We start from the raw sequence: 23,372 nt of genomic DNA, 5'->3' as shown, positions 1-23,372 counted from the left end.
TCACTGAGATTTGATATTTGTTGCACAATTTCCCCCTAACCTGCCTGCCTGTCAGAGCAGCTTTCAGGTCACACACTCCTTTCATGCCACTCCCAATGGTTCTGCTCCCTACCTAGCAAATAAGGGGTTTCTGTCATACACAGAGAGAATACCTGCATGCTGTACTTTAAGATAAATGCTCTCCTTGGTAGACCCAGCACAGCTGTAACTGAGCTCTGGTTTTGTTTCCAGAAACATCTGACTGCATTCCAGTTGAGCGTTACATAAAGAAATTACTTTAGACATTAACACTTCAGTCCCTTTATCACCAACTGTGCTGACTGATTGCTGCCAGTATTATTTTCGTTCCACTTCCCTGCCAGTGCCAAAGGAAATTCAGCCGTAGAAGTGGTTAAGATTATCTGACTTCACACTGTTCTGCCTTCAGTCTTTTTTATAGCATGGCTGCCTTGTAACATTACAAAGTTCAGAGCTACAATGGTGCTGTACTCTTGCTCATCAGTTGTGAGCTTTCTGTTTTGCAGCTGGTTTATTGATGTGAGCGTGCAGCTGCTCTCTGTTGCACTGAGCTTAAAAACAGTTCCACCACAGGTGAGCTGTGAGAAGGCAGCTGAACATAAAAGCCAATTTCTTTCTGTACTGTAGTCTGAAACTCTTCAATTTGGTACACAAGATGTGAGTTAAACCAGTGGAAGCTACCTGGTGTGAAGGGAATTTTTCTTCTTTCTTTAAAGGAGTGCTGTATATAACAGATCAATCAGGGTAAAAAGTATTTCACTTTAACACAAAAAATATTTTGTTGTCTGCATGTTATTCTTCTACATATCAAACTTTCAACTAAGTTGATTTTTTTTTTTTTCTGATAGAAATACAAAAAAGTAATTGGAAAAGAATCTGTATAAACTACTTCAGTGAGCTTTTGCCCTTTGGGATAGTAAAATTACTGAAAGTAGAACTACGTAGAAAAATTTTGAAGTTAATTTTGCTACTGTTGTCTATATGATCTTGAAACTACACAGAAACCTCTTTTATTTCACCTCTTTAAGTGAAATATACCAGGAATTAAACACTGCAGTAATATTCTAGTACATTTTCCAGGCTTGTTTTTTTTTTCCTTCTCTGATTTAAGACAAAACTTGATACAAGACTGATGCCTGTTTAAAGGATACAAGCCTTTCAGTTTTGCTCTTTTTCCCCTCTTCCCACCCTTCCCTGAGCAATTTGTGCTGCTGGCTCCCCACAGCATTTCCTTTTGGGTTCCTCTACCCCAGATGGAGCACACAGGCCATGTGTGAGTTTTATGGCTCGTATATGCAACGTTCATCTGGCAGCTGCCAGGAACCAAACTGGGCACTTAAACCAAGAGCTGGAGGTGTTACCATTCAAGCTAAAAAAAAAAGAAAAAAAGCCAAACTTCTACAGCTGGTGTTGTAACCCCTCACCATTAGTTACCTGTAACAGGTTATGAACAGTCTGGAGGCTGGTTTCTTGTATAGAATGCATGTTTTGACTGAAGCTCTGATGGAAAAATTTGGAGCCAATACAGTTGCTTTCTCAGGAAATTCCATTCATACCATGTCAGTGTAATGTTTTAAGATATGTCACTTGGATTATTCAATGTTGAGTTCAAGATAGCTTTTATTTTTAATGGAAAATAGGGAATGTTCTCGGTGGGTGTGGCCAGGAACCACATACTAGAAATTTGCCACAACACCCCAGGCCTCCTCTCAGCTCTCAGGTGTGCTGATAGAAAAGTTCGGGTGTCCAGCACTATGCCACTATTTTCTGCTGGGGATTATGATATGCACTGATCTGTGGGTGAATGACTGTGAGGGGAAAAAGGAAAAGTCACTGGTTAGTTTAAGCTACCATCATTTACATGCTACTCTTCAATTAATTTCATTGATGACCCTTGTAGAACTGCCTCAAGGGAATTTGTGTCTATTTGAATGAACAGATGTGGTGGCAGCAGTCTGAAATAGTAACTGACTGAAGAGTCAAAGAAGCTTTCAGAGATAGAAAATTCTGGCGCCATCACAGTGGGGTCCAGAGGACAGAATCTCATGATGATCTTACAGGTTTTAAGGAGAGAAGAGGAGGATTATTGGAAAGTCTGTATAGGATTTGGCTGAAGCAATAGTATACCAGCAATGCAATCTTGTGATGCCTTTTGTAATCACTCCTAATTTAGCTGATGGGTTGGGTGCCTGCAGCTGAGAAACTGAAATGAAAGTTGGGAAATTACAGAAGGACTAAGAGAAAATCTCTGCTGCTTTGATACAAGAGTTGTGCTTGATAACCGGTGCTTCCATCAGCACCTACAATAGAGCTGAGTGGTAGCACAAGCTTGTGCCATAAGATCAAGCACAGCCTCACTGTAATTCCCAGTGTGGCCTCACAGAGAGTTACTGCTGTGTCCTGTCCCTTGCTGATCAAAGCCCAGTGCTGATGCTAGGGTATGAAGCAAATAATTGGAATTAATTAATTTCCTCCAATTCGTTGCTTTCCAGCATAAGCCTTCCCCACCCCTCCTCCCCTTTTCGTTAAAATGTTTTCATTTTCTGGAACATTTCTGGTTAACTTGTTTGCAATAAAGACTTGTGCTTTTCAGGGACCAAACCAGCCCTCAACAACCTGAGAATCAGGGAGCTGAAATAGCAGCAGAAGAGCTGGTCCAGAGGGTCTGTACCTCTGCTTTTTGCTGAACTAAAGGAGCAGCTGCACAGCAGAGTTCTGCCAACAAGTAGCTGTAGGATGCTTTTCCTTTTCACTAAGAAGCTCAAAAATGGAAGAACATATTTTTCCTCCCCTACAACAGAGTCACCTTACTTTTGCCACAAGAAATGAAAATTGGAAGCTCAATACATTACCACAGTACTCTGCTGCTGAATCAATGCTTGTTAATAATGTATAAACTATTGCTCTGTCTATTTTGCTGCAGAATTCATTTGCTGTAGAAAACATTTGCAATATCAGTTTCCCTTGCCTCCATATATTTTTCTTTAATTTTCAAACAATCTGCTTTATAAAATATACATCTCTATGTATCAGGTACCATTATTATGGAATTGCAGTGAAAGAAAACTCCCAGTATTATGATGTGATGTATTCTAAAAAAGGAGCAGCTTGGGTCAACGAAACAGGAAAAAAAGAAGTAACCAAACAGACAGTGGCGTATTCACCACGATCCAAACTGGGAACATTGCTGCCAGAGTTTCCAAATGTCAAAGATCTAAATCTGCCAGCCAGTCTGCCAGAGGAGAAGGTAACACTTTGGAAATCTTTTCTCAGCTTGTCTTGGTTTCTTTTTTCTCCCTGCTCTGGATGAAAGCTTTGTCTAATATAAAAGACTTTAAACCAGAGTAAGTTTAATAATGCTATGACTTGATTTATGGGGGACTGAATTACTTCATCTAATAAGAAGAAATAACTTTCCTTAAAAAGGGGAGCTGACACTATCAGTTGTACAATATTTCTAATGCCTGTGCATGTTTTTTTAAAAGTTACATTACATATAGCAGGGCAACTTTATGTGATGTTTGAGGGCAACTTTTAAAATGTTACATCCCTCTAATCTGTGAACACACTTCACTTGATGGCAAACTGACAAACAGTTCTAATGCTTTCTTGAGCAGAGAGGGATTTAGTGCATTTCTTATTCTTCTAGAGTCGAAATTCAGAGAATCCTATGTACACATATGACAAAAATGCTCTGGCTCCTCTTGGCTGGAGCTAGGTTTCTGGTTCTATTCACATGTGTAGTATCAATGTGAAGTGGACAAAAGAATAGGGTTTTTTAGTTCTTTATGTCCTAATTAGGGCCACATTCTCGTCTTTGATCTCACTGAGGCTTTTTGCTCCTCTTACATTTGAAGAATCCTATTGATAGAAAAATCCATGAATTCAAAGGGAGAATTTACTTTTAAGAAAACTCATCTTACAGCTAATCTAAATACACTTTAACTGATTTCATTATTTTTGTGGTTGCACACAGATAAGGAAAAAACTTGCTTCTTCTATGTTCTGTGTTGGATTTCTTAAAGCAGAATGATCTTTTGTGTCTCCCTCATTCTTTTTCAGGTTTCTACCTTTATTATGATGTATAGGACTCACTGTCAGAGGATACTAGACACTGTAATAAGAGCAAACTTTGATGAGGTATGGTTAGAAACTGCAGCTGCAGTTAATAATACATAAGGTATCAGTGGATTTGAGACCTTATTTTGTATGTTATATTACAGATGTGGGGGTTTGTATTACTCAGTGCTTTTCAGGAACAATATCTGTACTTGAGTATCTAATATGTGACTGATAGCACTAAATCTCTTTTACTGGGTGAGTTGGAGGAACAAAAGCAATGAGAATGTTTTTGCTCTCTGTTGTCCAGCAGGATTAAGTTAGCAATATCCCCTTACAAGATGTTGGGCAATCCAGTACTTACAACTCGAGAAGTGTGTCCACCACAACTTTTTGAAGCTTTTTGTTGTGACTGAGCTGTCTGAAGGAATGCCTCTGAGTGCTCAGCAGAGCCAGAGCAGGTGTCACAGCAACAACAGTGGGCTCTGCTGGTCTGTTCACAATGATGCGGAGTGGTGGGGGGATTACAGCCTCCCAAATATCTCAGAGAGCCATAGGTGGAGTCTCCAGTTGCTCAGCTGTACTGCAGTGCAGCTAGGAACACACAGACACACTGCTCAGCAGTTAATACCATCTCTTAGAGATGGATAAGGTGTGGACCTGTTCATATCTGACTGAATCTGAGAAGTTTCTGGCAGTGCATGAGACAGCTCTGTAATCAGAGCTGAAAAATAAAACTGGAATTCAAGCAGGTTTATATTACATGGGAAGATGGCTTCTTATCTAGGATAACAAATCTGGAATAGAGATACTGAGGACATGATCCAAATATGATATTTGGATCCTGGAGAAAAAAAAAAATCAAAGGAAATGGGTCTTTTGACTCTGTCTTCTGAACAGTGGGAAAAAAATCCTTGCTTTTCTTCTTCTTACTGTTTAATTCTTACACTCTTCTGGTTTAAAGCTGGTTTTGCACCATTGTACTGAGCCTAGAAGTTTCCACGTATGAAAAATACATGACACATTCTGGAAATTTAGCTGGGCAAGTCTCAGAACAGTTTCTTAAGAGCAAGACACTGTATTTTATTAGGTTTATCAGGATCTATGGTAAGGAAGTGGCTGAGCAGAAGCAATATCTAAACGGCAAATACTCTTTGCTACACGTGGTGCAGTTGCTTAGTTCACTACAGATTGCATGCAAAAAGTTATTGTACATGAGTGTTGGTGTTCTGGCCCCTGTGGAACTGATCATGTCATTCTCTGAATAACACCTTTATTTCCTACATTAGAATTTTCAGAGGTATATTTTGCCGTGTCTGAAATCTCTCCCCTATTTTCCTTTTTTCTTTTTTCCTTTTTTCACTTTTTCTCAACTTTCCTTCATAGTGAAGGAAAGATAAAATCCAAAAGTGTAGTGTTTTTTTCCAAAGCAAAGGCAGAAAATTATATATTGACCCATACAAGTAATTTGCTATCCTCCTCTCCTCCCCTCCCTCCCTCCACCAAAGCCTAGATTGCATTCCTTTGTACGCTGAGACAGAGTGCAAAGAGAGAGAAAAAGGTTTGGCATGTGGAAGCCAAAGTTTTAAACTCATCAGCCACTGATGGAAGGTAAAAATACCATGATTCCCATGGGTGTTTCTTCTGCAGTGACTCCCTGTCACCAGCCCCAAGTGTCTCCTCACCCTTTGGATGATTATCCTGTTGTGTGCTGTGTTACAGTATGAGCCTGTCCAGTTAAGGAATGTGCCCTGCCTGTGTTGCCCAATTCTGGGACTAAAACAAATGCTGTGTAAGCAGGGTCACTTAAAGAGAATTTGTGGCCTTTGATTATTTTAATTTTAACATTCCTTCTTCTTCTCGTGACTGCAGGTTCAAAGTTTTCTTCTGCACTTTTGGCAAGGGATGCCTCCTCACATGCTGCCCGTACTGGGCTCTTCAACTGTAGTGAATATTGTGGGAGTTTGTGACTCAATTCTGTACAAGGCAATTTCTGGAGTTTTGATGCCAACAGTACTACAGGCCTTACCTGACAGGTAACTGACCCCTTCTAGCTCAGCAGTCTTTGTTGCATTTATTTTCTTCAAGAATGACACCTTTTCTCGGAGACCTGCTTGCTGAAACCCATTTTCTGACTTAAATCACAGTGTCATTTGAAAGGAGTTGAAGAGCTTACATGCTCCTGAAAAGATGTTCTGATTTTAACAAGACTTGTATTATGAAAAACTTAGAGTTGGGGGTTTTTATGTGATGAAGGATACCACCTTCTTGTTTTCTTAATGTTCAGCTAAACCCAAACTAAATTCATTATTCCAATCCATGTGGTAGATTTCATCTGGTCTCTTCCTACCTGGCATTCGTGTGAGTCCAAGCATTCTTGTTCACAGAGGTAAAGCAGGACAGAGATCAACAATCCACAGCAAAAAGTATAATCACAGAGTGCAGCCAACATGTTTCCCTCTCTAGTTTTACTTGTATGCACATCAGAAAGCCATCTTCTTCTAAATAGTCCTGTACCCTTTTAATATTATTTGACTGATGTGCTCTTGACATTGAGTAATTTGTTAAGAATTAAGAAGAAACTCTAGGAGTTTTTTACTGGAACTGTGTGTTTAGTCCTTAAGATTTTAAAGTGTCTCTAATCAAGGAAAATATTTTCATGATGTTGTCCTGCTCTCCTAGGTGCATTTCAAGGCTGCTAAAGTGAACATATTTTACACAAGAAATCTGCTATAAGCATGGGCTGTTCTTGATAAAACATGTACATTTTTACAGGCTTTGCCCCTCACCCCCCCAAATCTATTTCATTGGAAGGATTAAACAGAACAGCAGTCCTTTTCTCAAGCTGCTTAGTTCTTTCATAGCAAATAAGGAGAGACTTGAGTGTGAATATAGACTTTTGTAATGCATATAAAGGGCCAGATTGTGGCTATTAAGCCATAGCCTGCACTGGAGGGGGTGAAGAAGGGTCTCATTGCAATGGAAGCTCCCGAAGGAAATCTTGCTGACTCAGCCAGAATCCTCTGAGATACTTCCTGGGAACAAATTCTGGCTATCCAGAAAAGGCACTTTTTAGTGAGCCCAGCAGTTGTCATCCATCCCTGTTCTCTTTGGGAGTTTTTGTGGAGCAGAGCAGGTCAATGGCCATGTTTATTTTACCACCTCTGTTGTCCGTGCAGTGTGCTAGGAGTACAAACAGAAACCTTTTCTTGGTGGAAAGGGGGAAGTTCCTTGTATCTTTTCTCTCTCATTTGTGCATTTCTAGCATTGCTATGGGCTGTGCAGCTTTGTCTGTCAGAACCAACTCTTAGGATCCTCTGCACAGCACTCCACAGCTGTTCCTGGGAACTGACATTTTTTTACTGAGGATTCCAACAAGAAGGGCAGAATGAGCTGCCTTCCAAGTTTAACAGGAAATGATGGAACCAGCAGGAAAGGGTAGCAAGAAAGAAGAGAGAAATTTCACTTCTCTGGGGAAGTTCCAGTCCTCTGCAGGTTTAAGCAGGCAGGTCCTGCTCCACCTCCAGTTCCCCACCATTGTGGGCTTGGCCTGAAAATTCCTCCCCCCATCATCATCATCATCACTCACTAACTGGCTCTGGCCTGCAGCAGAGTTGGTTGTTGCTCCACTTGAATATCCCCCCTGGACATCTGTATAAGTCTGGGCACAACCGAGATGAAATCCAAAGCTTGGTTTATTGTTGTCTTTAAACAGTTGTGATTTCATATTTGTAGAGAGTGGGAATGATTTTATTTAAAGTAAAAATACTGTTTGTAAGTATCAAAGCAATGCTGTACAGAGATGGGAGGTTTTGAACATGGTGATAAATTTTGCTTTTCTTGCAAAAGTTGTCAGAAGTTTTTCCTCATGCCTACAAACCAAAATATGTTAGCAACTCTGCATAATAATGAGCTGTAAATAAATGACTCATGGTCTTCACACCTTCACAGCTTTTACAGTACAATGCACAGAGTAAACATGATGTGATGTTGTGATTCCCTTTTTCAGTTTGACGCAGGTGATCCGAAAGTTTGCAAAGCAACTGGATGAGTGGCTGAAAGTAGCTCTCCATGATTTGCCAGAAAACCTACGAAATATCAAATTTGAGCGTATGTATTGCCCAATCTCTCTCCTGTTAAACTGGGACAGACAATGTTTATTGATTACAAATTAATTGAAAGTGAGACTAGTGCTGTTTGGGAATTAAAACCTGTCATCATTATAAATCTTGCATTCACTTAGAATCTCCACTTGCCAATGAGAACCGTCTCATTTAGTGAAATAAGGCACTGCTCAAAATGAGAATTTCTTTTTCTTTCTTGTGGATTCTGATAAGAAATTAATTTTGTTGATAGTAAGCAAACACTAAGGGTGATATTAGGAAAGAAAATTATTAAACAAACCTTTAAGCTAGCAGAATTTGAATACAGCTTGAGGCCCTCACTCAAAAAAGTGCCAGAGTTAGAAATGAAGGAGATCAAATTACCCTGTCACCACAGGAAAGGGCACTAGTCCTTTTCAGACGTGCTTTGTAGATGCCTGCAGTGCACATCACCTATTGATAAAGCCTGCTTTATTTCACAGCTCTCAATTCTTTGCCTTTCATGAGCACTAAATTCCACACCACAAAGTTAAAGGGGAAAAAAAAAAACTAATTTAGGAGAAGGATTAACTATTTTGATCAGCGTGGAAAATTAGGTGTATATGTTACTGAGAACAGTCAGGATGGAAGTTGGAACAACTAATTTCAGGGTGGGTTTGAATTGTTTGCTAATTTATTTTAAAAATTAAACAAAGTCAGAACTGAGAATATGCTTTACCACATCTTTTTCTGTTCAAAAATATTGGGAATCTTCAACAGCAAAATCTCTGCCAATCTTACAGGCAGACAGAAAGAGATGGACAGTGCATTCTCTAGGCATTCTCAAGCTATAGTTTTTAACTGCCTTTATGTACAGTATGGAGGGAAAGCTCACTCTGTGGCCACACCTAACATGTCTTTGGATAGATCTGAAAATCTGGTCCTTTTGATATAAGGAAAATATTGTGTGCACCCTGCCTTTTACATGAGCCTTTGTTGCTTCTGCGGCTATTTCCCCCTCATCAGAATTTGTGATAGGGTACACAGCCAGTGGAAGTACTGACAGGAGGAACTGCAAGCTTTTGGTCATTTTTGTAGTTCCCAAGTTGCTGATTTCAGACAAAAAAAAAGCAAAATACAACATTTTAAAAGCTCATTTTCCAAGAATAGGAAATATCTTAATACATGCTCTTGCAAAGAGCTAAACTGGGAACAGAGGACTAGCAACTATGGACCATTTCAGCCCATAATGTATTAGTATGTCATGCAATTGCTTTCAGAAACGTTGATCAAATTCCACCTGAAACTGGATCACAATTTAGCCCCTACTAGTCAAGTTAGAAGACTCCTCTAAAACTTGATTGCACAAAGATTTAGCAACCTCTTCTCATTTGCACGCATAATGGAAATAGTTTTGTTATTTTATGTGCACTTACTCTTGCACCAACATTTTTCTTTCTATTAAATAGTTCTTTCTGTTCTCCAGTTCCTTTGTGTAGCAAGAGAAAATTTGCTATGCTGAGCAAGAAAAGCTTTCCATTGTCCTCTGTTTCTCTTGTCATCTCATTATTCAGCATCTATAAATAATTGCTTGTAATATGCCTCTGTAAAATTGATTGAGCATCCAGATTTAAGGGTTTAGGTCAAGGTTTAAATTAAGTTAAAACTGAGCTAGTTGAGCACATTTTATGTAGCCACAATTTTGTATAGGATACTGAATATCTTTTTTTGGTTGTTCTTGTTTAATTTAATACTTTGTGAAGTAATTTTCCTTATTTAGCACAGTATATTAGTATGTATTTCTTCTTTCCTGCAGTGTCCAGAAGATTCTCACAAATACTACGGCGACAGACATCCCTAAATCATCTCTGCCAAGTAAGTATTTCACTTACCCAAGTTTAATTAATGCCATTTTTACTGACTTTTCAAATAATTTTATGAATTGACAGGTTGGATTTTATTCAGAGAAGAAGATCACATTAGCAGTTTGTCTCCAATATTTGTTGTGGCCACCTCTACAAAATCAAAAAGTAATCATTGAAAAAAGCCTTTCTAGACAACTGGCAACCCCTGATCATTAAGTTCAGCAGGGTACTTTTATGAAAGTTATATTATTTGATTTGAAGAAATGGTTCATTTCCAGGAAACAAATGAGACATTCAATTTATTTAATAATAAATGCAGTTTGTATTAGGCTAGTTGCAAAGCAAGAAAAATTTCTACATGCCCAACAATACATTCCAAGTACAATTGTATATTATAAATCAAATGCAAATTCGTAAAAGGGAAAACAGCTGAACTGGGTTTTAAATAGACATGTTCCTGTAACCAGAGCAAGCGAATACAGAAGCTGCTCCAAAATGTTTGGTTTTCATCAGCTTACATCCAAATTACCTGTAAAAAGTCATGAAGCTAAATTCTGTGTAGTATAAAAAGGGAGAGAATGCATTGAAATAATTACTGTTTCATCCATGTATTGGAGGGGATAGTTTTTTTCCCTGTCACCTGAAAGCTGCACTTTTGGGAGGCATAACCAGAACCCCAGGTTAACCCTCTGTGGGGTGAAACCCACAGACAGAAGCTCTAGGGAAATAAAAAACTCCTGCAAGGAATTTTTGGTAGGTTTCTGCCACCATTATTTTAGTGATGGAGACAGAGATACTCGTGCTGCCTTCCCCCAAATACCATAGATCATCACTGAATTCTGGAGGTCCATAGCAATTCAGAGGATACAAAGATAAAGAAATCAAAACCTTCTGCATCAAACCTGGGATCAAATCTCCTAGAAGGAGGAATCTTCAAGTGCATCACTCCCTTGGGAAAGCTGATAACCTTGGTGTGTGTTATCATCTCTGCTTAACTTAGAGAGATCTGTGTACATGACCATGGGCTTGTGTCACTTCCTTTACTCCCAGTCCATCCTCCCCATTACCAACAGCACGTCCCTGTCTCAACCAGCCAAGACACAGATCTGATGAGGAGGCCAAGGAGCTTTAACGTTTTCATGTGGCTGAGGGAAGAATGAGAGTCTTCATAGATTGGGAGAGGGGAGGGTGCAAAAACCCCTGAGTGGGGTTTGTTTGTTTGGTATTGGTTTGATTTTTCTTGTTGCTTTTTTTGTTCTGAACTGAGGCTTGAAAAGCAAACCAGTAGAGCTGTTAGAGATTGAGGGGTCTAGCAATGGCAGCATCAGACTAGTGCTGCTCATTCGGGTTTGTGGTGGATGCAGTCAAAATACTTGCAGTTGATTAAAGTAGGCAAAATGACTGAAGAGTTCTGTTGTTAGAGGGCCCTGTAATGTCCATAAGACATCAAGCTGGTGGGTGGGGGTCCATGAGGAGAATCAACTTAGTGAGCCCAGCTAAGGAAGCGTAAAAGGGGATAAAGCCTATTTTTTAACCTAATAAAGCATGAACTAATGAATAGATTGGATTGGATTACAGGCATCAAGAACAGTGATCCACAGTGCAGACATCACGTTTCAAATGCTGGAGGACTGGAGGAATGTGGATCTGAATAGCATTACCAAACAAACCCTCTATACCATGGAGGACTCACGGGAGGAACACAGAAAGCTCATCATACAGTGTAAGAGCAGAATCTTCAAATAAAGCCAGGTGAACTTGGCTTCCTGCTGCAAACAAAGCTCAGAAAAAGTAGTGCTGGTTTTGCAGCCATTGGTTTGCTTGGAGGCTTAAGATAAATATAGACATTTACCAAAATGTAAGGCAAAGCCCTGTCAAGGTCTTATGTTTTGGGGCATAGATCTGGCCACCGCTCCTTGATGCATTCCTTTCTAGTACCCAGAACAGCCAATGGCACAAAACTTACACCCAAATTCAGCAGGATTTTTAACATGAACCTGAGCAAACTAAATTTGTGAGTTAACCATTAAATATGTGGAAGTTCAATCTTTCCTGCTGTAGAACTGCTGGAGAATTGTCTTTTGAATGGCTTTGATACTTAAGTGGTTGTGTATTTGAGTCCCTTGTAAACTTGTTTATAAAGAGCTCCTTTTTACACAGTGTTTTCCTAACCAAGAGCATTTGATGGGATTAGCTTTCACCCTGAACTTCTATGACTAAGTAGAAGCCCCATATGGGACAAACTCATTGGCTGATTTAGCTTCTGTCTAGTACAGTGAAGGGTATGGGCTTGAAATTGACTTTGGAGGTCTTGGCAACTGGTTTTGCAATTTAGCATCTTTTGCAAATACAAAATATTCCTTCCATCATCCAGAAGTGTTGCATAGTTATAAGCTCAGGTGTAACCTGAAGCACACTGAGTTTTGTTGTTTTGAGGCAACATAGCTTTGTCTTTAACATCCTTCACATAACCTCACTTCCTGTGAACCCACCTGTTGTATTGCCATCCCTCTCCTGAGGGGGACCAGTCATCTTTTACCCAGAATCTGCCTGAACAGGGCACAACCCAGGCAACCACTCGTGGGAGCCCAGGAAGGGTAGGTTTGCTAGTGAGGCAATTCTTTCACAGAGTGGCTGGGAAGACAAGGGGTGACACCTTCACATGTACCCTGGACTCTACAAGGTTGACTTTGGCAGTCATCCCACGGTGTTAACACTTGAATTCTTCTCCTCGGCTCAGGGATGGGCCTTGCATTCTCTGCTAGTTCTGTTTTCCAGGGAGAAGTTCTTATTCTTTCCTCTCTTTCTTAACCCTTGATTCATCTCATGGCCTTCTTCCCTTTTGAGGAGATAAAAACTTGACATGGCAGCAAACTTTGGTAGCATACAGTGACACCGAAGTCCAAAAGCTGAGTGAATCCTTCTGTCGTCTGTTATGTTTTCAAGACCTTTCCAACATCCTACTGCTGGTCAAAAAAAAGTTTTCAAAGTTATACTCACTAGTAGCAGCAACATTTTTGGCTGCCATTCAGAATATCCTTAATGTTTAAGGAATCTTCTTGTGTATGTAGTGTTAGCATAATGAAATCAAACTGAATTTTCCTGAATGATGTTGGATTTCTGGAATTTTTTTTGCATTTTAGGCCTATATAGTCCAATAAGAAGTTAGTCAGAATAGTAAGCTAATAGCTACATGAGATAGGAGGCCAATGAGTTATTCAGATACATATAGAGAATATTCTAGAACTTAGATTTTTTTTCCCATCTTTGATGTTTATTCTACTTGACCAATGATTTTTTTACTATGCCTTGTATGACTTATATGGCATCAATTAAAGGCCTGATTTCGTACTTTTGTTACCAATAATCAAGGAAGTGCAATTTCAGCTACTACAACTAAAGAAAAAAACCCCATGTTTATAAGCCTGTAAACAGAGAGAAACAGAGAAAAATCACTGGGTGTAAGAGAACCTCTTTCCTGTTCTGCTGGACTACCTATCTCTGACATGATTTCTGCTTTATTCCCTCATTCTCAGATCCTGTTGAGGTATTTTTCACAATTGCTCAAGGCTAAACATCTGATTTTCTCAAATAGGGTGTTGTACACAGTTGCATTGCTCCAGCAGCAAAGCAGGCAACTGATTTGTTTTTCTGCTCTTGCTCCCCTCTTTGCACAGCATATGAATTACTTCATCTGTTGTATCAGGCAGTTTTTGTCCAGCCAAATACTCAGGTAAGGAGACAACATTTAGATTTCTCTGTGATCCTGTTCTGAATAAAGGGAGGTTTCCCATTCAATGAAAGAATGAAAGAAGATAAGGGTGGTCCAAACATCATTTCCCTTCTTCCTCAACTAATGTTTCTGGTAATTCAGCCTTTCCAAGTCTCAGTTAAATAAAGTTGTAGTCAGGTGTCTAGCAAATGCATTCCTGCGCATCCTCCTGGTCCAACAGGATCAGGGAGGCTGTTCTCTGCATTATTTTTGGATATCCTCTCTGTCTCATTTCCCTAGCTATCATCTCTACGCTTTGCCTCCTCCACCCTTTTCACTATCTTGCCTATGGAGAGAAATTCCTTCCTTCTGTTATTTATAATTAGTTGTAAATGGAATTGCTTAGCACATTGAAATCATCCTGTAACACAGCAGGCAGAAAGTGTCTTTCTTCTTGACCTACTGAGCCATATATCTTAGCCAAGCTGATGAATAGTTTGTTGAGGTGTCAAAGCACATGATTCTTTGTCTTCCAGCCATTGGTTCTCATATATAAACGAGACTTGAAGTTCTCAGGACTGCAGCTGAGTGACTTCTTTTAACTTTTTGTACTAAAATATTAATATGTGTACTTGGAAAAAATCAAAAGTATGCAGGTTGCTATTTGCAAACTCTTCTTGATAATGAGTATTTCTGCACAGATAGTAATTTGTTTTGAAGGAGAAGTTTATGGACATTCTTTGTGTGTGTGTGTGTCTGGCATTGCAAATAGATGATTTGCAGCAGTTAAATCATGATTTTGCAACTAAAGCATTATACAGATGAGCGCCCTATCAACAATACTCATTCACTTGGTGCCTTGAAGGTTCTTTATGCATTTCTAAATCAATTTCATGCATGACATTTTTTCATCACTGGGGTCAAGGCCTAGTTTCTCACTCTTCATAGAGAACACCATAAACATTTCACTTCTGGGCACAGCAGACAACATAAATAAAACCACTAATTTAAAAAAATAGCTTCTGATTGGCTCACATTAAAATAACACTTTCAATGACTGCATCACTTTCAGTATAAACAAAATAAGAAACCCAGCAAACTTTTTGGGTCAGCAGCAAGAAAGATGCATTTTTCAGTTAAGCAATCTATTATAAAAATTATACCATAAACTCATTATTCTTTTGGTAGCCCTTTGTGATTTGTTTTTCTTTTGTTTGAAACAGAATCCAAGTTCTAAGGTGGGCTTTTTTTTGGTTTTGTTTTACATGCCAGTGTATCAGGAGTTTGATCACCTTTTGGAGGAGCAGTCCCCCATTGAGTCGTACATCGAGTGGCTGGATTCCATGGTGGACAGATGTGTTGTAAAGGTTGGTAAGGAGGAGTGAGTCACTGATGTTCATTATGAGCTTTATTCAGGTAATACATTTTCAGAAAAAGTAAAAATAATTACAAAAAAAAAAAAGGAGTTGGTAATGAGCAGGATTAAAGCAGTAGTTGGCAAAATCTCACTGGTTTTCCTGGAGAATTGCTTACATTCAGAATTTGGCTTTATTCTGTTCTTGTTTATTATATTCCAAAAGATGGTATTCAAAAGTGAGCGGGGTTGAGGTTTACAATCAAATCAGTATTTCAGGGATATGGAGAGACAAATTCAGAGTCTTCCTAATGGTACAGTGCAAAGAAAATCATAACCTAGCCTTTAAAATTTTAATGAAAAGGATATTTAAGCTAGCTAATTTATACACAGTCAAATGTAAGGATGAAAGTCTACATTACCATTCAGTCAAGGACACATTTATGTTCCTTTTAACCTGATATGGAATACCAAGGACTTGTATTTTATTTTAATTAAAGTGCATGCAGAAACCTACTAACAAAACTTTAAAACGTACTTTCAAAAGTGATCTGGCATCACCATGTTTTTACACAGAGCATGAAAATACATAGATTACTATTTTAACTTCTTTTACTTCTTAGTAGTAGGAAGTTCTGATAGAATTTCAACTCTTTGTTCCAGTTGTTAGAGTTCAAAAGTAAAACCAAAACAAATCAAAATATGCTGCCTCTCTGTCTGCTGCAAAATAGCCATATAGAAAACAGATAATTCTCCAGATTACTTGAAATACTTTGATTGTTTTGGGGAACTTGTCTTCTAGTCAGTAGCATGCAATTTGAAATTCAGGCCAGAGCTGTTAATTTTAATGAAGAACTTGACATGAATTTTAATAAATTAATTTTAATAGTTGATTCAGTAACTCACATATGGCTATAATAAATACATTTTTGAAGAATTAATGCCTAAACTGTGCTCTCTGGAAAGTATTTTTCCTAGAAAAATGACTAAGTGAATTCACAAAAGTAAAAACGAGAAAGAACAAAAAACTTTATATTCAATATTAAGCCTCATTTAAATAATACAAATTTGCAGTGTAGATCAAACGTTATTGATTATAAATTGTTTTCTTGAGTAGAAAGCAAGAAGGAACATGCAAGTAATTAGGTTAAGATGAAGATCAGATCAAATTTCTTTGCAGTCCTTTTATCATGTATAAAGGAGATCCAGTCTTGAATAATACTTTATTGTTTCCTCTTTCTGAAGGTTGTCCACGGTTTTAAGGTGGATTTCTGTCTAATGCCATTTTGAATTTGGGCTTTTTAATTTGTAGTGTATATTTTAATGTGAAGGTGGTGGTAAGTAGTTTTTCAGTATAAAAAGAGAAGGTGGATATATGCATCATTCAGCTGTCTTGCTGGTAGAAATAAAAGTGTCTCCATGTCAGACACATCTCTCTTCTTGCAGGTAGCTGCCAAGAGACAAGGCTCTTTGAAGAAAGTAGCTCAGCAGTTTCTCCTGATGTGGTCCTGTTTTGGCACTCGAGTGATTCGGGACATGACTTTGCACAGCGCACCCAGCTTTGGTACTTGGATTTTGTTGTAATAATTGCATGCCACAGTCCAAAAAAAACCCTCCAAATAATCTGTATCCTAGCTGGTAATGTACATCTTAAGGGAAAACATGACCAGTTTTCAGGTGTCCAGTGCTCTGTTAAGAAATAGGTTGGGCTTTTGACGTTTGGAAATAATGCTCAGACAGATGTCTGTCTGCAGCCAGGGGAGATGAAAATGTTGCTGCTTCCTTGTGTTTGCTGTCAGGAGCTGCAGGGATCAGTCACAGGGCAGCTGGGGGAGCCCATTACAGGAGCATTCCCTAATGCACTTCAGTGCAAAGTGAGCCTGCTTACCCAAACCACTCTGGCCACGAGTTGAGCCAAGAAAGATGACTTTGTGCTGAAGTGGATGAAAAGCTCTCCAGTGAAGCACTTTGCCAGCTCTCCTCTTAAAGGACATAGCATTTGAAACTGGTCTTTGCAAAGTGAGTGTGCTTCTGTGACCTCTAGAGTCTCCTCTATTTCTTAAGAAGTCAGTCAGGATTAAAAAATAGATTTTTATTTTTTAGATGAAAAATCATGTTTCTTTTCTACACTGTTTGAAAGGGGGCTTTGTCCACGGATACAAACAGTTCAGATTAAAATCAGCTGAAAGCAAGAATGACTTGACTGGTGTGCCATGAGTGTGAACATTCAGTCACTTGGGACCAGTACTGTGCTTGAGATGCTTTTTATAAATGCACATTCATTTGAACATATTTCTATAAAGATCAATAAAGAATGATTTTATATGTGTATTGCATTAAATACCCATATAAATAAATTACCCATTTTTATGGGTATTGCATTGCATAAATATATAATTGTATTATATGGGTATTGAACAGCTGCAAGGTTTTCTGCAGGCTGAGCTTTGATGTCCTTTATGCTTTTAGAACCATCTAATAGCATGAATTTGAAAACGATCAGTGAGATAAGATATTTTTAATATGTTTTATATATTTATAATACATATAATATTAATTTATAAAACATGTTTCTATTTAAATCTGAAATTACTTTTATTTCCATTTTAAAATGGAATCAGGATAGTAAGCATGATCACCCCAAGGTGATTACAATTTTCGGCAAAATACACAAACCTGTTCAGGTGCAATGCTTGTGGAAGCAGAAGGAGCCCTGAAGTTTTGAATATCAAAAGTGTCATAAACTCTATTTAGCCACGGACACAAATTTATAATCATCTACATTAACAATGCTATTCTTTCACTGCAAAGCCACTTGACATGTTGTTAATGAATTAGAGTTGTACAAGATCCAAAAGAATAACCCCCGAATGTAAAAAGCTCAGAGCTAGATGGCAGAAACTTTTCTGCTCTTAATTTACACAATTCTTTCTAGCTTTTCAGACTTATATATCAGTTAAGTGAGTTCTATGGAGAGAAACAATGAGTGATTTACTCTTCTAAATATTTACATATATATACCTTTGTTCTTAACTTAGATAAAATGTTTTGCATTTTTACTGCATTGGGAAGTGTTTCAGTGGACTGATTGTTAATTATTTTTTCCACCTCAAACAATATGTAGACTCAGATGCTCACAGCATAATTTTTTTTAAGTGAAATAATGTGTTAGCTAGTGGGATCTTTACTATGTACAGGCAAATAAACTTTTACCTTTGAAATAGATGATTCCAAAATCTGATTGAAGGAAGTGGTAATACCTGGCACTGGAGTGACTGGCACAAAGATTTGATCTGCAAAGCTTTTAAGCATGGTGACACAGGCAGGTTGAAACAATCTCTGGCAGAAAAAAAAAAAAAAAGGCTGCTCTCTTTCTTGCTCCCTCTCTTTTTCTCTCTGCCTGCCTCCCTCCCTCCCTGCCTCCCTCTTTCCTGCTTATGCATATCAAAGGCACAGTTGGTGGCTATGTTTGGGTAATGCACCCAGTGTATAAAGTAGCTAATTAGTAATAGAAACTCCATGATTTTCTCCAGGTCTGGAAATCTCACTGTTGTTTTGCTACTTACACATAATTGCTGTATCTCTTAATAGATGCTGATACTTACTGTGTCTTAGCTAGGCATTGCCATGATTTCTGTTAACCCCTGAAAATTAGAGCCAAATGCTATTTTTTGTTGTAACTACAGTCTCTTGAATGACTTCTTACCTCTTTCTAAAGAAGTGATTGATTTTCTGGCTACAACTGGATCCACATCTGTACTTAAATATAGACTTGAAAGAACCCAACCATTTCATGCGAGAAACAGTAGCTTGCAAACACAGAATAAATTATGGTACATTGTGCTGAATAGCCATTCACTGTGAGGCTGAAATGCATGCCCTGATATCAGTTTCACTCTATAGCTCACATTTCATTTGACTTATTTAAAAATATAAAAATATTGCATTCATTGCATTCAGTACCAAAACTTTGTTTGTCTGGTGTCTTTCACGCAAATTCTGGGCTCAAAAACTCTCTGCAGAGCTTAAAAATACACAGTGGGAGAAATAATAGGAGAGGAAGAGAGAAATTCAAAAGAGTGACAAGGGCACTGGAGTGTTTTTAAATGCTGCATTCAGTATTGCCAACCCCAAGTCTTCAAAATAAAGTATTAGACCCCCCAAAAACAAAGACATTTTTAAAAATAGCAGATCTTGGATTCTTGTTTTTTTGCTTGCTAGCATTTAGTGTTTAGAGTTCACACTTCCAAATATTTTTATGAAACTACAAGCAACTTCACTTTTTTTTTTCTTAAATGAAGGCTGAATAAGGATTTTGATGGAAAATAGTAAATACCCGGAGCTTTATACCACCACATGAAGTTTGCCAGCATTTTAGCCTGTTTTTCTTACCTTGAAGTTACTTATTAGTAGTAGCTGCATTAGTGTCAATAGGAATTTCTCACTGAAAACGTGTAGTCAGGGGAAGAGTGAGCATTTTGTGGAGATTCTTGAAAATCTAGGTTTCCACTGAGGAAATCCTAGGTGAGTGACAAGCTGCTCAGCCATGTCTTCTGTCTATTGCACTGCTAAATCAAATAGGGCTTTATTTAACAAGACTTTGAGCACAAAGGGTTTTTAAAAACAAGTTTTCTGCACTAGTTAAGTGAACATCCCCACTTTTTTACCCTTGAAAGTCTGGGGGAACCTGTTACCATTTTGATCTGCTTAGTCACATGAAACAAATGAAGAACTGGACACTTCGGGCTCACCAGCAGCCAGAGATTTCCTCCCCATAGCAAAGGTGTTGCAGTCAGGTGTGTCCTGTTTCTGTGCTGCCTTGCCCAAGAGCACAGGGGCACATCTTCACCTCCCAGGGTGTGCACCCAGCTCATATCGGTAACAACAAAACCATGCAAGAGTGGAGGGACAGAATGAAGCACAAAGACCATCGGGATCACAAAGAAAAAGAATGTGCTCAGAGTCATCCTGAAAGCTGAACTGCCAGCTAGAATTGAATAAGAGTATTGCGTCTTTCAAACCACTTCTGCCCTACAGCAGCATGTTTGAGTACAGAACTTGGAGTAGGGCTAGTTATGCTTCATTGTGATAAAAGTTAATACATCAATATAAACCTAACTTTCCTGTGAAGAAACCAGTCATGAAATTCGATTGAATTTGAAACTTGTTTTAACTTTTTCCCATTTAAGTATTTCTCCTCAAATGCAATAATGGAATTTCCAATGGAATACCTCCACATGACGTATTTCTGGGGGGGCTTTTGTCTGGCAGTAGTTAGTCTCTATCTCCAATGATGGCTTTTCTCTTTAAGCTAGCTGCTGGATGAGCTATTATTTTAACCTCACAGTACTTGTACTTGTCAGAGTTACTTAGTGACTTAAATGAGCATGTGTTAAATACTCCATGCACATCTAAGTGAACAAAAGGGCTTTAAAAAGTCAAACTCATGGTATGGGTCCTGTCTGGAACTATTACAGGTGTTTGATGTCATGGGGTCTATTGAACAAAAAAAATCAATCTTGATACGTATCAGTGTTCTCCTGCAGATGGGGGTTTGTTCCTTCAGGAGGGCACTGCACAATGTCCCATCTCTGATGTTTTTCTCCTCTTACTTTCCCCCCTCCCTGAAAATGCATCTGTGGTCTCTTCTTACATACCTTTCTTTTTTCTTGTGATTTGTGATCTAGGGCAAACATTTCTTCACCATCCCTGATATGTATTCTTTATAAATTACAGGAAGCAACTCCCTTTCTGTGCAGGCAGTTCAGAAAATTCAAACCAGGATGTGTCACTAAGGCAGCCACTTTGAATTTCTACTTCTGACAGAAAGTGATATGTCCTTTAGACAATAGGAAACAATTCTACTGTAGTGCAACTGTCCAAACTGACATTCAGTGCTAATATAGGAAGAGAGGAATCCTTCAAGTTTCAGCTCTCTGTTAGGTAGTCTACTTGCACTCTAAACCACAACTGGTCACAGAAGCCTGTATAAATCCAGGAATGAACAGTTTGCTACTCCCTGGTTTTACTCTGACCTCTCTTACATTGAGTAGGAGAGATATTTCAGTACATGGAGGCAGCCTTATTCAGAGCTGTTTGTGTTGGGTACCGTAATAATTGGTTTAATGAGTGTATTGAGACAGTCAATGGCTTTTTTGTTTGTTCACTTTATTACCAGGGTCTTTTCACCTTATTCACTTGATGTTCGATGACTACGTATTGTATCTGCTAGAATCACTCCATTGTCAGGAGAAAGCTAATGAGCTAATGAGGGCAATGAAGGGAGAAGGAAGCACAGGTGAGTCTGTTCTTTTATTCATTATTTGTTGTTTTATTCCACTGGTTTCTCTATTTTTATGTTAGGAGATACCCTTATCTAACCTGCAGAGGATTATCTGGGAGCAAAGTGGTTTTCACTTCTATCGTCATGTGAAAGAAATAATTTGGGGGGTATCCCTGGTTAATACATTCTGAAAGAGAACTGCTTGTTTCACAACATCACTCTGGATGTCTGAAGCCCCATTCCTAAGCACTTGGTGTTTCAGTAAAAAATTTTTGTACTGAACCTCTTATCTTGGTTAATCTTTCTAAGCCACCATGAATTTCAGTGGGCTTGGTGTTAATAAGTTCACTGATATCAGCGGATTTGTACCAGTCTAAATAAGGGGAAGAGATAGCAGGAGTGAGAAAAGACAAATGGCAGAGCTGTTGTTTCTGGTACACTTAGGTTCTGAGTGCCTGTACAGAGGATATGTTGAGTCCTGCTCCACTCCACGCTGCCCTGCCAGAATAGAAGCAAGCAGGAATTGCCTTTAGTTTTTTCCACTCTGGGAAACCCCTTGTAATTAGAGGTCCTCAGTGATCTTCCTTACTTGCATTGCCCATTAAATTTGGCAAATTAAGCCTCTCTGTCACCTTTGAAAGTTTCATTCTCCATTTTATCTGTGGCTTAATTTATACCCTGTAGATTTATGGTAAGAAAAACATTTCGGTGATTAGGGTGCTATCTTCTGTATGGTGAAAGGCTTGAATTTAATTCATTGCCCTGCCATAGCCTCTTGGGTTTTTGACAAACAAGTTGCTTATTCTTGCATATTTTCCACATACCTTTAGCAGCTAAAACTACCCAGAATATCCTCCTTTTATAGTCAACAAAGAAAGAAAATCATGGCCCAAAGCCACAGGAATGCTCTGGAAATTCCTGTTTCTTTCCAATGTCTCTAGAAGGTGTAGGAATGCCTAGCTCAGACTCAACTCCTAATTTTAGACATGTAATAGTACATTATAGGAGCCTAACACTTAAGCTGTCCATGTACCAGTTTCCTGCCTATGCAACAGAAAAAAATGGCACTTTCCTTTAAGAGCTCTTCTGAAGGTTGTAATGGTGAATATTATAGAAGTACTTCTTTCAAGATTTGTGGTTCCTGCTCTGTATTCCCTGAAATACACTCTACTGCTTGCAGTATTTTTTTTCTTAAGTTTCTCAGTGTTTCTTGACTCTACCTTTAGCTATGTTTGATGGGTTTTCTCTCATTCTGCAGCAGAAATACGAGAAGAAATTATTCTGAGTGAACCAGCTGCTCCAACTCCATCCCCAGCACCGTTCTCCCCAGCTAAATCTGCCACCTCTGTGGAAATGCCCTCTGCCCCATCACCCATCAGCAACCAGTCCCCAGAGTATGGTGGCATAACAGCTACTACAGGTAGGTTGGCTTCAGGCAGATAAATCTGCTTGAAGGTGGCTTTTGCGCTAAAAATCTCCTAAAATTTAGCCTTAGAACATGATGTACTGCACTGCAATACATAAGAAGCCTTCTCAAGACAGAAATCTGTTCTCACTGTATCCACACATGATGTGCAACCTTCCAGGAAGAAGATCTGATGTTTGGATGTTTTATTTGCCTGAAGGAAGTGTGCCAAATCTTTCCATTTTAGTGAGGTTTGCAAAATCCCAAATCACTAGTGGCTCAGGAATTCCTAGCTGGTAAAGTGGGAGATGGATATCTTTCAACATGTTTAACACCCTAATATGTTTGAATAGCTGTGCAATTTGAAATCTTTTACACATTGCTGATAACTTTCATCAATCAATGTTAGAGATTAGGAATTACATGTTTGAAGCCTGTTTTCAGTGTTATACTCTATTATGGCAACAGATAAGGTTGTTGTATTCCGGTGGGCCCACAAACTAAAAAAATTTGCGCTTAAGGGACAAATTAAACTTTTGGGTAGAAATGACAGAAAACAATAAGCATAAAGCTAGCTCCTTGTTTGGGCTGTAT

The 23,372-nt window shown here is 38.7% G+C and overlaps 1 protein-coding gene across 1 annotated transcript in view; it reads left to right on the top strand.

The window, feature by feature from the left end:
* RFX4 (regulatory factor X4) overlaps positions 1–23,372 on the top strand; it is an 87,016-nt gene that overhangs the window by 45,537 nt on the left and 18,107 nt on the right. The window contains exons 6-15 of the mRNA XM_015629467.2: positions 3,052–3,265; positions 4,081–4,158; positions 5,950–6,113; positions 8,087–8,187; positions 9,976–10,034; positions 11,603–11,747; positions 15,009–15,103; positions 16,537–16,654; positions 21,269–21,388; positions 22,632–22,793. Of these exons, the coding sequence (XP_015484953.1) occupies positions 3,052–3,265; positions 4,081–4,158; positions 5,950–6,113; positions 8,087–8,187; positions 9,976–10,034; positions 11,603–11,747; positions 15,009–15,103; positions 16,537–16,654; positions 21,269–21,388; positions 22,632–22,793 (1,256 nt within the window). The remainder of the gene's footprint in view (positions 1–3,051; positions 3,266–4,080; positions 4,159–5,949; positions 6,114–8,086; positions 8,188–9,975; positions 10,035–11,602; positions 11,748–15,008; positions 15,104–16,536; positions 16,655–21,268; positions 21,389–22,631; positions 22,794–23,372) is intronic.

The sequence above is a fragment of the Parus major genome, chromosome 1A (genome assembly GCF_001522545.3).
Source record: "Parus major isolate Abel chromosome 1A, Parus_major1.1, whole genome shotgun sequence".
Taxonomy (NCBI): domain Eukaryota; kingdom Metazoa; phylum Chordata; class Aves; order Passeriformes; family Paridae; genus Parus; species Parus major.
This window is presented reverse-complemented; position numbering and strand designations above follow the sequence as displayed.